The sequence below is a fragment of the Bombina bombina genome, chromosome 3 (assembly GCF_027579735.1).
Source record: "Bombina bombina isolate aBomBom1 chromosome 3, aBomBom1.pri, whole genome shotgun sequence".
Classification (NCBI taxonomy): Eukaryota; Metazoa; Chordata; class Amphibia; order Anura; family Bombinatoridae; genus Bombina; species Bombina bombina.
Window position 1 is genome coordinate 161711835 of NC_069501.1, and position 14344 is coordinate 161726178.

Below are 14344 nucleotides of genomic sequence, written 5' to 3' on the forward strand. Positions count from 1 at the left end.
CTCTAACCAGAAACAATACACTTCTGCTCCTCAGGTGGACCTATAAGCCAATCACATGTGGCCACCAATCACTGTCTCCTGACCAGCTCCGGAACAGACTCTAGTTATGTGTTTAACCACTTTGCAGGGGTTAAAGGCACATGGGTTGTCCACAACACTTTAAAAATTAATATCAAATGATTTGTCTACAAACAATCACCATAGACTTTAATGAGAAACTTTTCTAAAGGATTGTGATTGACCCCATAGTTAGAGGTATACAGCTGCATGGCAATAAAAGGCTCTAGCACAATAAAGCATTTCATATATATACTGGTATGAATATATATTTAATATGTTTGCTATGTGCCTCTGAGTCAGTGATTAAGTGCCATGGAAGCATGGAATGTTTTTTACATTGTATATACACTCAGCCCTCCTTGTGCAATATCCCTCCATAGTGTAGAGTTATAAATAAATACAATTGTTTTAATTGCCAAAAGAAAAATATTTTTGAGTGTCAAACATTTTTTCATTTATCCTGTTATGTCAGAGAAAAAAGTCTTTACTAGTCAAGAGAAAACAAATGACTAGTCCGCTCCTCTTCAGGTTAATGGGTCAGTAAACACCTTGAGATTTGGGTATAAAATGTTTAGTTCTGCATAATGAAACAACTTTGCAATATATTTTCATTATTTATTGTGCCCCTTTTCCTGTAATTTAGCTCTGAAAATTTAGCAATTTCTAATTCTCAGATCTCTAAAAGCACTCTGCTGACTTCAAGACTAACCCTGCTACATATATGTCCCTAATTGGCTTTATCAGATAACAACTGCAAAACAATGTACTTCATACTAACTTTACGACATTGGCTAGCCTGCTTGTCTGAGGACTTAAGCCCAGATTGGCTCCTCCAAATAAAGCAAATGATGGGTGGAGTTTGTGGATTAATATAAACAATTGCAGTAAAAATATGTTAATTTGTTTTAAAAATGTTAAGACCTTGTTGATTTGCTTTTCTATAGCAACACACTAAAAAAGTCTGGTAAATACAGTGTTCACGGTCCCTTTATACACAGACAAACCCTAAATTGTGCTCTTTTTTTTAAATATCTTACTAGACCAAGACTAGGAGAAATTTCCAGCCTTAGACATTGGCACACATTGGGCTCTATTTATCAAGGGCCAGCAGATAGGGTTGTACCAATGCGCCCCTGACCGCCCCAGCTCGCCTCTGGCAGGCAGCAATCCATTGGCGTAATTCAGCATTGCACATGAGAACTTCTTTACGCTTGCGTGCAACACCGTCCCCTGCTTGCGCACAGCCAATCACGCGCGGGCAGGAGCTGTCAATCTCCCCAGTCGGACAAGACCAGGGAGATTAAAGTTCTCAACTTAAGAGGTGGAGAAGAAGATATGGAAGAACCTGCAGTCGTAGGGGGCGAATGGCTTGATAAATCGAGCCATTTACGTTAGTAGGCAAAAGATAAACTTAAATAAAAAAAGAATTGAATGAATGCTTAAATAATTACATGACTTCACTTACTAGCTACTTCCAGTGATGCGTTGTGGCTCACAGCTTCTCCGAGATAATTCCGTGCAACACAAACATAGACTCCTTCATCCGGCCTACTCTTACGTCCATGTACTATTCGTAAAAAAAATAGAGATCCACTTGGCAACAACATTCGATGGGAACGGGGATCATCTTTGTCAGTCTCTACTCTGTCTCCTCCTTTGTACCACTCAATTGTAGGTGTTGGCCTGCCTTCTGCTTTACAGTTTAATGTGGCTGGTTCACCTTTGGACACAATGAGATCTGATGGATGCTCTATAATGCGGGGTGGAAAATCCTCTTGACGTAGACGAGAGCCTACAGAGCCAGAAAAAATAAGTACAAAAATTATAAATATAGTTGTAGTATTACTAGTTTTGCACATAATACATTATGGTAAATTATTATTTAAAAGAATTGTTGATATGCACCCAAGACTATATGTATACTCAAACAAGTTCCATTCTTAAAGGGACAGTGTACCCAAATTTTCCCCCCTCTTTAATTTATTCCCATTGATCCATTTTACCAGCTGGAGTGTATTAAATTATTTACACATACATCCTTTACCTTTATATCAGCACTTGAAAATCTGATTTTGCCCGTGGTGCTATACTGAAAGTTTCTATACTTAGGTATTGGCCGCTGGTTTTTAAACTTGTCCTCAGGCCTCCATAACATGCCATAATTTCAGGGTTACCTTGGGTGGGAGCAGGTAAAATAACCATGTTAATAAATCAGCTAATTATTTCACCTGTGCTCTAATTCAGATATACTCAAACTATGGCCTGTTAGGGAGGCCCTGAGGACAGGTTTAGAAACCAGTGGTGTAGGCTAAAGAAATTATGTGCAAACATAGCCAGCAGAAGAAATTACACTCCCAGTTGAGGTTAGGAGAGATAAGTAATACATCTTTCATTTTTCAATTGTTTTGTTTAAGTATTGGGCTTTGGAATACAGATTGAGATAATATACAGAAGGATATGTATCTACAGAAAGTGATAAAATAAGGAGATACAATTTCCCTGCAAGCTCAACCCATTATCATGGAGAGATACAATTTCCCTGCAAGCTCAACCCATTATCATGGGTTGTGGTTTCAAATAACAAAAGGGCTATTTACTTTACAAAAATAACCCCAATAAAAATGATTCCTCACACATTTTATACTCTGCAGTTAGTATAACAAGTCATCAGAAAACATTACAGGAGCCTCAGAGAGTGTGCATATAAAAAAATGTGCACACTTTGATAATGGAAGTATATTAATATATTATCTGAATCATGAAACTTTAATTTTAACATTAGTAAGAATAGAACAAAAATAGTAGTGCTATTTTGTGCTAACATCACTCAAGTTAAATCAAATTAGCTTTTATTTTTCCACTCATAGTACAAGCTGAAAGTATTTTTTATCGCTCAAGCGAAAGTCTAGAACAGTGCTTGAGAGAGATATATATTTGGTATGAAGTGGGCAACCTTGAAACATCACTATTAAACTAAGAAGTAAATTTCACAAGGCTGGAGAGTGCTGTCAATGGACTCTTCGTGTGTGTGTGTATGTACAGTATATATATATATATGTAGATAGATATATATACCAGGCAGCATGCAGGAAGGTCCCATGCAGCGGCCGTAGGAAGGCCCAAGCACTTCCAATTAGTAGGATAGCCATCACTGTCAAAAGCCAGGGTGCAGGAAGGTACCGTGAGCGGCTTCAGGAAGGCCTCCAGAGTGAAGTATACCAATGCTGCCTCTGCAGCAGCCAGCAGCAACAAATAGGGTGGCAGTGTTAAATAATACTTGCTTGATGCCCTGGTCAAAGTTAAGGGGCAGCACACCCAGGAGAGTGGGAATTATGTAAATGCAGTGGGTGCAATGGGGTCCTGCAGGGGTATATGTTGCTGGGACACTGTGAGGAATAGAACTAGAAGTGCTGCAAATCATCAGGGCGGCTGTATGCCAGGATAATTCACCCTATCAGCAGGTCCATGTGATAGTGAAGGGACAACAGAGTACAGCACATCACTAGCTGCTACTGTATGTGAGCTACCACGCCTGGCATCACAATGTGAGACTAATCAGCATCACACCTCCCTACCCCCACATGGCCTAGAAATAATCCAGCCACAAGGGGCTACATTTTAGGTGTGGCTGGCAGCAGCAAGTGGGTTGAGCCCTGGTCTAGGATGTGCTAGAATCTTGATGCCGGATAGTACAGATGTGCTAAATCCCTCACATAATAGACTTATATGGGGCGGTGCTGAAATACTCATGGTGTGCTAAACCTGCGCTCAAGTAGTTCTTCAATTAGACATAAACTATGGTGCTTTATTGAAATGTAGGTTTAAATCACTGTACATACAAACACATACACATTAACACATCAAGTACACATACATATTCACCTTTAAGCCTATTGCTGTCAAGCACAATGTCATATGCTGTATCCCTTTAAATCACTGTTTGTTTGTTTTCAATAACAATCCTTTGTTTTACATTTAAAGGGACAGTCTACTTGATTTTTTAATTGTATAAAAAGATGGATAACACTCTTTTAATATTCATTCTTCAGCTTTGCACAACCAACACTGTTTTATTAAAGGGGCACTCAAGTCAAAATAAACGTTTATGATTCAAAAACAACATGCAGTTTTAAGACACTTTACAATTTACTTCCATTATCAAATTTTTAACAGTCTTTTTATTTTCACACTTTTTTGGGGAACAAGATCCTACTGAGCATGTGCACAAGCTCACAGGGTATACATATACTAGTCTGTGATTGGCTGATGTCTGTCACATGATACAGGGAGCTGGAAAATGGGAGAAAAAATACATTTGTCAGAAAAAAATATGCTTATTTGAAATTCAGAGTAGGTGTTAAATCATTGTCTTTTTATTATGCACATGTTTATTATGTATTTCTACTGCATTGAGTGGTCCTTTAATATACTTTGGGCTAGATTTATTAAGCCCCTATGGCAGCAAGTTCTCTCAAGAACTTGCTCGCCGGGATTTATCAAGCATTTATCTGCCTGGTTCTAAGCCCCTGCATGCCACCTCTTATCTCGATGCATTTTTTTATCTTTTCACAGACAGATAGTGCTAGTTTATGTGTACCATATAGAATAGATAACATTGTACTCACTTTCGTGGAGTTATATATGAACCAGCACTTGTTGGCTAAAATGCAGAAGGCACTAAGATAAGATGCAGTCTGCAGAGGCTTATATACAAGGTAATTACAGAGGTAAAAAGTGTATTACTAGAACAGTGTTAGTTATGCAAAACTGGGGAATGGGTAATAAAGGGATTATATTTCTTTTTAACAATAAACATTTTCAAGTAGACTGTCCCTTTAATATGTATAAATCTAAATGTAAGACATTATTTCAATATACTTTTCATGCATTTTGCATATTTTCAAGCGTTAACACCTTATGTAAGGTCTCTAAAAAGGCAACATTTTTCAGCGCAACACCTAACTTACCACTTGTAATATGAGGACTAATAGCACTAAAAGTTCTATCCATAAAAAATATAGGGCACGCTAAACCAATGATTCATTAAGATTCTCTGGAAATAATTTTTAGCATCCACACCTTATATAAGATTGTGCGCTATTCTTAACACAAGTCCTAGTGCAAGATAACACACTAATCTAACTCTTAATTTATTTTATCAGATGATAGAAACGATAAAAATCTCCAACAAAGTTTATGGTTATTTTCATTGCCACTACCTTTGTTATGTTTTGCAACCGGAAGGTGATCTACCCTAAATAAAGTCTTGAAAATATATAATTAAATATGTACAATATATACATTGACATATTATTTCTATAGCTTTCATTGTAATCTGCAATCTGTAAACTATTACAATAATAATAAGGATACCAGTTTAGATACTTAATATCCCAAAGGAAGGTTAAAGGGATAGGAAAGTCCAAATTAAACTTGCAAGAATCAGATAGTGCATGTCATTTTAATATACTTTTAAAATCACTTTGATTTTCAAATGTGCTTTGTTTTCTTGGCATCCATTGTTGAAAATGAATATTCACACATCCTACACTAGAGGGAGCTAGCTGGTGATTGGTGCCTGCATACATTTCTCTCCTGTAATTGGCTAACTAGATGTGTTCAGCTAGCTGACAGTAGTGCAATGCCGTTTACCCAGCAAAGGATAAAAAGAGAATGAAGCAAATGTGTTAAAATAAAAGTAAATTTGAAAGTTGTTAAAAAAAATTGTATGTTCTATCTAAATTATGTAATAAAAATGTTGGTGTTTCCTGTCCCTACATAGGAACCCATCTTAAATTAATGGAGGGTAATCTTACAAAATATAAAGTAACCAGTGTGCCATTGCTAGGATTCCAACCATAAACACTGCAATCCGACTCTTTACATACAAACACTGTAAAGCTGCTAGCAGCTGAATAGGACAAAAGATGGAGAAAACGCTTGATTGGCAGATAGTGTGTGCTAATAGGTGACGTGTCTGCCCAAGGGATGTAATGACCTTGACAGGCAAATCATAATCTTTTGCTTGTGTACAAGTTATTAAAAACATTCAAGCCTTTTTTTTTCAAGCCCCATTAAATGTGCAGTTTTCAGAAAAAGAGACCATCAAATACTGGTGTATCATACAAATCCTATAACCACTAACGATCCTATAATTTTCTTGTCATAGGCTTTTCCCACTGAAGAATTTGTGTCTTAAACAGGAATCCGGCACCTATTAATTACAGACTCCATGCGCTGTCTTTTTACAACACTTTTAAAAACAAGCTAGATTAAAACTATACAGAAATAAGTGGACACTGGGTAAACCGCCATAAAAGAAAAAAAAATAACATTGCATGTTGTTTGCATATTAATATGTGTTAACCCCTGCATAGTGGTTAAGCACATAGTTAAAATCATCTCCTAAGCAGCACCGCACTACTAAGACCTAGCTGAACACATCTGGTAAACAAATGGCATATGTGGGTTGCCACCAATCACCAACTAGCTCCCAAATAGTACATTCTCTGAAACAAATATGAACAGTTAGATGGTATTTTGACAAGATGTTAAAAAACTCAATATTTTTCAAACCTTCTAAATCCTAATTACAGATCTGAGAGAAGTGTAAAAAAATAAATGTGAGTGTGTGTGTATATATATATATATATATATATATATATATATATATATACATACACACATACGTACACACACAAATATTTGTTATAGTTTTTGTTTAAATTTGATAGAACATTGATTCTTAAAGAGAAAAAAAATAAGATTTTCCATTTGAATGTTACATTTTGCTACTGTGAATAATAATTTTTAGAACTAATGATTCATGCTAGATTTTTTTATGTACGATTTGAATCACACATTGATGACAATATTTAAAATTTGACCCAAATACTGTATTTAAAATAGCAGGAAGCATTGAAGGGTTATATATAAATGTCATGGGGGAGATTTGGAAAATATGTGAACACAAAAATGTGGTAATTTGCTCGTCCATAAGATAATTAATGATAAATATTAGTTTATTCTCTGTTCACTACAATAGACAGGTACATTTTAACACACATACATGTTTCCTGTAAAGTACAGTGACTTTTGACACCCCAACTATCTCATATTTCTCTCTTTCTTTCTTTTTTTCCCAGACACAACAAATAAATATATCAGTTTCTTCCTTCTCCTCCCTGAGGCAGCTAGATATGGTCAACTGAATTACAAAAAAAGGATTACAATGGTAAAAAGACTTCTAGTTTCCTTATGTTTCCAAACAGGTTTTCTCAAGCCACTATACGTTAAAATACCAACAATAAAGAAAAACAATTAATGGGACAAAAAAATGACTGAAGCAACTACCTATATATGCCTAATGCTACCTCCTTTAAACACTGTGCCTGCTACAGAAGCATATATAATATCAATGGTTATATATGTGTTTTAATTAATAATGTTCTAAAATGTATCCTTGATCCTACAAGTAAAAATAAAATTCCAAATTTGGAACTACATTTCCCATGATGCTCAGACACTCTTTATGCTGGGTGGGTATCATGGGAAATGTAGTTCTGAAATATCTGTGGTGCCAAGGTTGCTGACCTCTGATCTAGATGGTTGGAGTGTTAGGTCTCTACATTCCACAAAATGCACTCTAACATCTCTGGGGAGTGGAAGCACTAAAATGTTCATTGTTAAATTAGAACAGAAGCAGGAAAATAATTTATGAACGTATACTTCAAATTAAGCATATTTAAATATTTTGGTCTAGAATACGGGTGGAGCAGAATTTTGCGCTCCCACTCATGTTTTAGCTTCGCTAGAAGTAAGCTTTTTTTGCATGTTGGGCAGCGCAAGTATAACAAGTAAATTTTTTTGTATAATCTCTAACTCGACAAGTGCAAAAAATCGAACTTCAAACACATTAACGTATTTCACCATATACTTCAATAGAGCGCAAAAAGTGGAATAAACCTAACACTCCTACTCGTGCGCAAGCATGATCGTGTTTACTAAAGTGTGTTAACCCAACATGAAATATGAATATTTCACGTGCTATTGTCCTTCACATAGCAGAATATATATATATATACAGTATATATATATATATATATATATATATATATATATATATATATATATAAATTAATAAAAAATAGAACATATATATTATTTGATCCCCTGCTGATTTTGTACGTTTGCCCACTGACAAAGAAATGACAGAATAACAACAACAAAATCCAGAAAAACGTATTACAAAACATTTATGAATTGATTTGCATTTTAATGAGTGAAATAACTATTTGATCCCCTATCAATCAGCAAGATTTTTGGCTCCCAGGTGTCTTTTATACAGGTAACAAGCTGAGATTAGGAGCACTTTCTTAAAAGGAGTGCTCCTAATCTCAGCTTGTTATCTGTATAAAAGACACCTGTCCACAGAAGCAATCAATCAATCAGATTCCAAACTATCCACCATGGCCAAGACCTAAGAGCTGTCCAAGGATGTCAGGGGCAAGATTGTATACCTACAATAGGCTGGAATGGGCTACAAGACCATTGCCAAGCAGCTTGGTAAGAAGGTGACAACAGTTGGTGCGATTATTCACAAATGGAAGAAACACAAAATACAGGTATACCCCGCTCATACAGCGGGTTAGGGACCGGAGCCCCGCTGTAAAGTGAAAACCGCCTTAAAGTGAAACAAGGCAGTTTTAGCTTTCTTTTCACTTGCCAGTGTGTTTAAAAACTTGAAAACATGTTTGAACTAACATATATTAGGGGTGCAATAGTGCTACGTTTAGTTTAACACTAGCACAGCACAGTATTCAATTAGTATTCAATAAATACTGTACCTGTAAAATAGTGACAATTACTGTAGTAAAATTTGCCAGACTATAGCACTGAGACACAAATTGCACTGTAATGCTCTAAACAGAGTGAACTTAGCATAACAAAATGGTGCCAGTCACTTTTCTCGCAATCTCACAATGATTACAGCACTGTTTCAAAATCCTTGGAGGTTGAACTTCAGCTCCACAAAGCGCTGTATTAGCGAAGCGCTGTAAAGTGAAGCGCTGTAAAGTGGGGTATACCTGTAACTGTCAATTTACCCAAAGGTCTGTGGCTCCATGCAAGATCTCACCTTGTGGAGTTTCAATGATCATGAAAATGGTGAGGAATCAGCCCAGAACTACATGGGAGGATCTTGTAAATGATCTCAAGCAGCTGGGACCATAGTCACCAAGAAAACAATTGGTAACACACTACGCCATGAAGGACTGAAATCCTTGAAACATTATGCTTTGGGGGTGTTTTTTTGTTAAGGGGACAGGACAACTTAACCGCATCAAAGGGATGATGGACAGTGCCATGTACCTTTAAATATTGGGTGAGAACCTCCTTCCCTCAGCCAGGGCATTGAAAATGGGTCGTGGATGAGTATTCCAGCATGACAATGACCAAAAACACACGGCAAGGCAACAAATGAGTGGCTCAAGAATTAGCACATTAAAGGGATACGAAACCCAATTTTTTTTCTTTCATGATTTAGAAAGAGCATACAATTTTAAACAACTTTCTAATTTACATATATTATCTTATTTGCTTAATTCTCTTTATATATTTTGCTGAAAAGCATATCTAGATAGGCTCAGTAGCTGCTGATTGGTTGCTGCACATAGATGCCTCTTGTTATTGGCTCACACATGTGTATTACTATTTCTTCAACAAAGGATATCTACTGAATGAAGCAAATTAGATAATACAAGTAAATTGGAATGTTGTTTAAAATTGTATTCTCTACTTGAATCATGAAAGAAAATGTTTGGATTTAGTGTCCCTTTAAGGTTCTGGAGTGGCCTAGCCAGTCTCCAGACCTTAATCCCATAGAAAATCTTAATGATTTGGAGAGGATCTGCAAAGTGGAGTGGAACAAAATCTCTCCTGAGATGTGTGCAAACCTGGTGGCCAACTATAAGAAACATCTAACCTCTGTGATTGCCAACAAGGGTTTTGCCACCAAGTACTAAGTCATGTTTTGCAAAGGGGTCAAATACTTATTTCACTCATTAAAATGCAAATCAATTTATAACTTTTTTGATATTTGTTTTTCTGGATTTTTTGTTGTTATTCTGTTTCTCTGTGTTCAAATAAACCTACCATTAAAATTATAGACTGATCATTTCTTTGTCAGTGGCAAATGTACAAAAACAGTAGGGGATCAAATATGTTTCCCCTCACTATATATATATATATATATATATATATATATATATATATATATATATATATATATATATATATATATATATACATACAACACATGCATATTTAGACGTGTATGTATCTCTATGTTATAACTCATTTATGGAATTTGATTTTTAAATATTTTTTCTTAGACGGTGTTATTATGAGCATAACTGTACTGTACACTGTATTTTTGATGTTTTTTGTGCAACTTTTTTGTCTAGCATAACAGTTAACCAGACCTCTGAAGTTGCGCTAAGTCACGTTAACCAGAGACGCATGTTAAATTCAATTATGCTCAAGCAAACGCGTTTAGTTTCAACTAGTAATAAGCGCGCTACTTCCGATGCACGCAAAGAGTCGCAATATATCCCTTATCGCTCGCACACAACAGTTAGTGAGCCACTCCTAGCCCTTTATTGGGAATTAAATATCAAGTTTAATGTCCCTTTAACATTCACATCTAGAGTAAGATTATAATTGCTTTATGTTTTAAACACCAGCCAAAATATATAAATAAGAAGTCTTGGTGTTCTATCAGTATCATTTAATAGAACTAAAAGCATCTGAAGTCGTTCTGTATTTGCCAAGGCCAAACTGTTTGACTTAATCCATAAAAAAGTAAACAAGATTATGAAGGAATTACAGGGAAAAAATAAATAAATAAATAAATAAATATATATATATATATATGTATATTGTGCTATCAGTTAGAAATCCCTCTTCTGTCAAGATATATTTCTGACTGTGGCAACACAGCAGTTTTTGGGGGAGGTGAACAGTGGTCATTATTGAAGGACCATAATGAAGTTGCTACTGATGCTGTTGCAGTTTTAAATTTCCTCATGATTCCAGCAAGATTAAGTTACCATATTGAGTTTCCAGTAGGACAAACACAATACATTACTAATGTGTTCATGGGCTGAAGCTCAGAGATGCTTAAAAATAATACTTCATCTCCAGAAGAGCATGTGTACGAAATATGCTGTATAATACTTCTGCAGCCGAGTCTGCTTTCTCAACCACTAGCTTTCTAACCTTCGACATATTAATGGATTTATGAGCTCTATTTATTTATTTATTTACCTTCACCTCAATGTAACCTTCTGGCTCCCAACTTAATAAAATCTCAACATACTCCTTCATTTGCGTGCGTTGTAAGGATCGGTCATATTACAAGTTGAAAGTAAATGCGAACGTGTGAGCACAATCACGATTTGCGCTAGAATGATTACCGCAACCTCAGAGCTCTGGTTAATTGCTACGCCAGACAAAAAAGTGTCACAAAAACCATCAAAAATACATTGAAAAGTAGAGTTACATTCATAATAACACTAACACATAAATACATATGTATACATATATAGACATAGATATATGTTCATTGGAGCCCTTTGCAGAAGTAGCTGAAAACATGTAAAAACATTTTTATGCAATATTCATTTTTAATAAAGTGTTATAAAGTGTATTTGCTGTAAATATTTCACTTTCCAATGTTCTGCACACAGCAGAATATGTTATTTGTATTTCTAAATAGATATTCCTATATATCTGTATATATCTATACCTATATATAATCATCTATATATAGGTAAAGATAAATATTGTAACAAAAACATCATTCAGATATTTATATGAACATATTATGCTATATGAAGAACATTGGAATGTGAAATATTCATCATTTCATGTTGGGCTAGCGCACTTGAGAAAATGTGATCGGATTTGCGTGCGAGTAGGGTGTTAGGGGGAATACGTTAACACGTGTGCAATATTCTAACTTTAGCTTTGTGTGCGTGTTGGTTTAGCACTCGTACTTTCAACTTGTAATACGCACGTTACCCGACACAGGCAACACTTACTTCTAGCGCAGTTAACGCACAAGAGGGAGTGTTAAATAACGTTTCACTCGCAATCTAGCCCTAAATGTTCTATGTCTAGCTATACGTTTAACAAAAGGGCTTTAACGCTAAGGGGGTTAAGCACTTAGCTAGTTCATGTTCTGCTAAGTAGCTGAAATGACTTGTGGCTCCTGAACCTGGCTTTAGCTATGTGTAAAACCCTTTACCAGGGTTAAACACAATTAAGCAAGGAAACTAGTGCAAAATTAAAATGCTCTTAACAAATGTAAGCATTTCATCTTTGCAGCAGACTGTCCCTTTAAGCAATGTAAGTGTCTGAAACTATTTTAAACCTACATTGATTTTTCATGATTTTGCATACACAAAGCAGTCCAAAAACACATCCCCTTGAAAATCCTCTTGAATGTCACTGGTCTCCTTTATTTTGGCCAGTAAGAGGAAACATGTATATTTGCCTTCTAAATGTAGCCACCAATCAGCAAGCACTACCTAGGTTCTGAACCAAAAATGGGCCGGCTCATAAGCTTACATTCCTGCTTTTTCAAATAAAGATACCAAAAGAATGAATAAAAAATGACAATAGGAGTAATTAGAAATTGCATGCTCTATCTGAATCATGAAAGTTTAATTTTGACTAGATTATGCCTTTAAGTGTTTCTATATGCTAGGCATACACACAAAATATTGCAATGTCCATTTCATTTTTAGTTAACTATCCCATTAAATGCTGGCTTAAACAACAAATTTGCTTACCGTTGAAATATACATAAATAAATAAACATTATAAAATCAAGGCAGGAAAAAAAATCATAAAACACAGAGGCCTAGATTTAGAGTTGGGCGGTAGCCGTGATAACCAGCGTTAGAGGCTCCTAACGCTGGTTTTTACCGCCCTCTGGTATTTGGAGTCAGTCAGGAAAGGGTCTAACGCTCACTTTCCAGCCGCGACTTTTCCATACCGCGGATCCCCTTACGTCATTTGCGTATCCTATCTTTTCAATGGGATCTTTCTAACGCCGGTATTTAGAGTCGTGGCTGAAGTGAGCGTTAGAAATCTGACGACAAAACTCCAGCCGCAGAAAAAAGTCAGTAGTTACGAGCTTTCTGGGCTAACGCCGGTTTATAAAGCTCTTAACTACTGTGCTCTAAAGTACACTAACACCCATATACTACCTATGTACCCCTAAACCGAGGTCCCCCCACATCGCCGCCACTCGATTAAATTTTTTTTAACCCCTAATCTGCCGACCGCCACCTACGTTATACTTATGTACCCCTAATCTGCTGCCCCTAACACCGCCGACCCCTATATTATATTTATTAACCCCTAACCTGCCCCCCACAACGTCGCCGCCAGCTACCTACAATAATTAACCCCTAATCTGCCGACCGCAAAGCGCCGCCACCTACGTTATCCTTATGTACCCCCTAATCTGCTGCCCCTAACACCGCCGACCCCTATATTATATTTATTAACCCCTAATCTGCCCCCCTCAACGTCGCCTCCACCTGCCTACACTTATTAACCCCTAATCTGCCGAGCGGACCGCACCGCTACTATAATAAAGTTATTAACCCCTAATCCGCCTCACTCCCGCCTCAATAACCCTATAATAAATAGTATTAACCCCTAATCTGCCCTCCCTAACATCGCCGACACCTAACTTCAATTATTAACCCCTAATCTGCCGACCGAATCTCGCCGCTACTGTAATAAATGGATTAACCCCTAAAGCTAAGTCTAACCCTAACACTAACACCCCCTAAATTAAATATAATTTAAATCTAACGAAATAAATTAACTCTTATTAAATAAATTATTCCTATTTAAAGCTAAATACTTACCTGTAAAAAAAACCCTAATATAGCTACAATATAAATTATAATTATATTATAGCTATTTTAGGATTTATATTTATTTTACAGGTAACTTTGTAATTATTTTAACCAGGTACAATAGCTATTAAATAGTTAAGAACTATTTAATAGCTAAAATAGTTAAAATAATTACAAAATTACCTGTAAAATAAATCCTAACCTAAGTTACAATTAAACCTAACACTACACTATCAATAAATTAATTAAATAAAATACCTACAATTATCTACAATTAAACCTAACACTACACTATCAATAAATTAATTAAATACAATATCTACAAATAAATACAATGAAATAAACTA

General features: G+C 35.9%; 1 protein-coding gene across 1 annotated transcript in view; it reads right to left on the minus strand.

The window, feature by feature from the left end:
- The window catches only part of ROBO1 (roundabout guidance receptor 1), a 551348-nt gene that overhangs the window by 428858 nt on the left and 108146 nt on the right, over window positions 1–14344 (minus strand). Inside the window, exon 2 of the mRNA XM_053706024.1 lies at window positions 1526–1852. Within this exon, the coding sequence (XP_053561999.1) occupies window positions 1526–1852 (327 nt within the window). The remainder of the gene's footprint in view (window positions 1–1525; window positions 1853–14344) is intronic.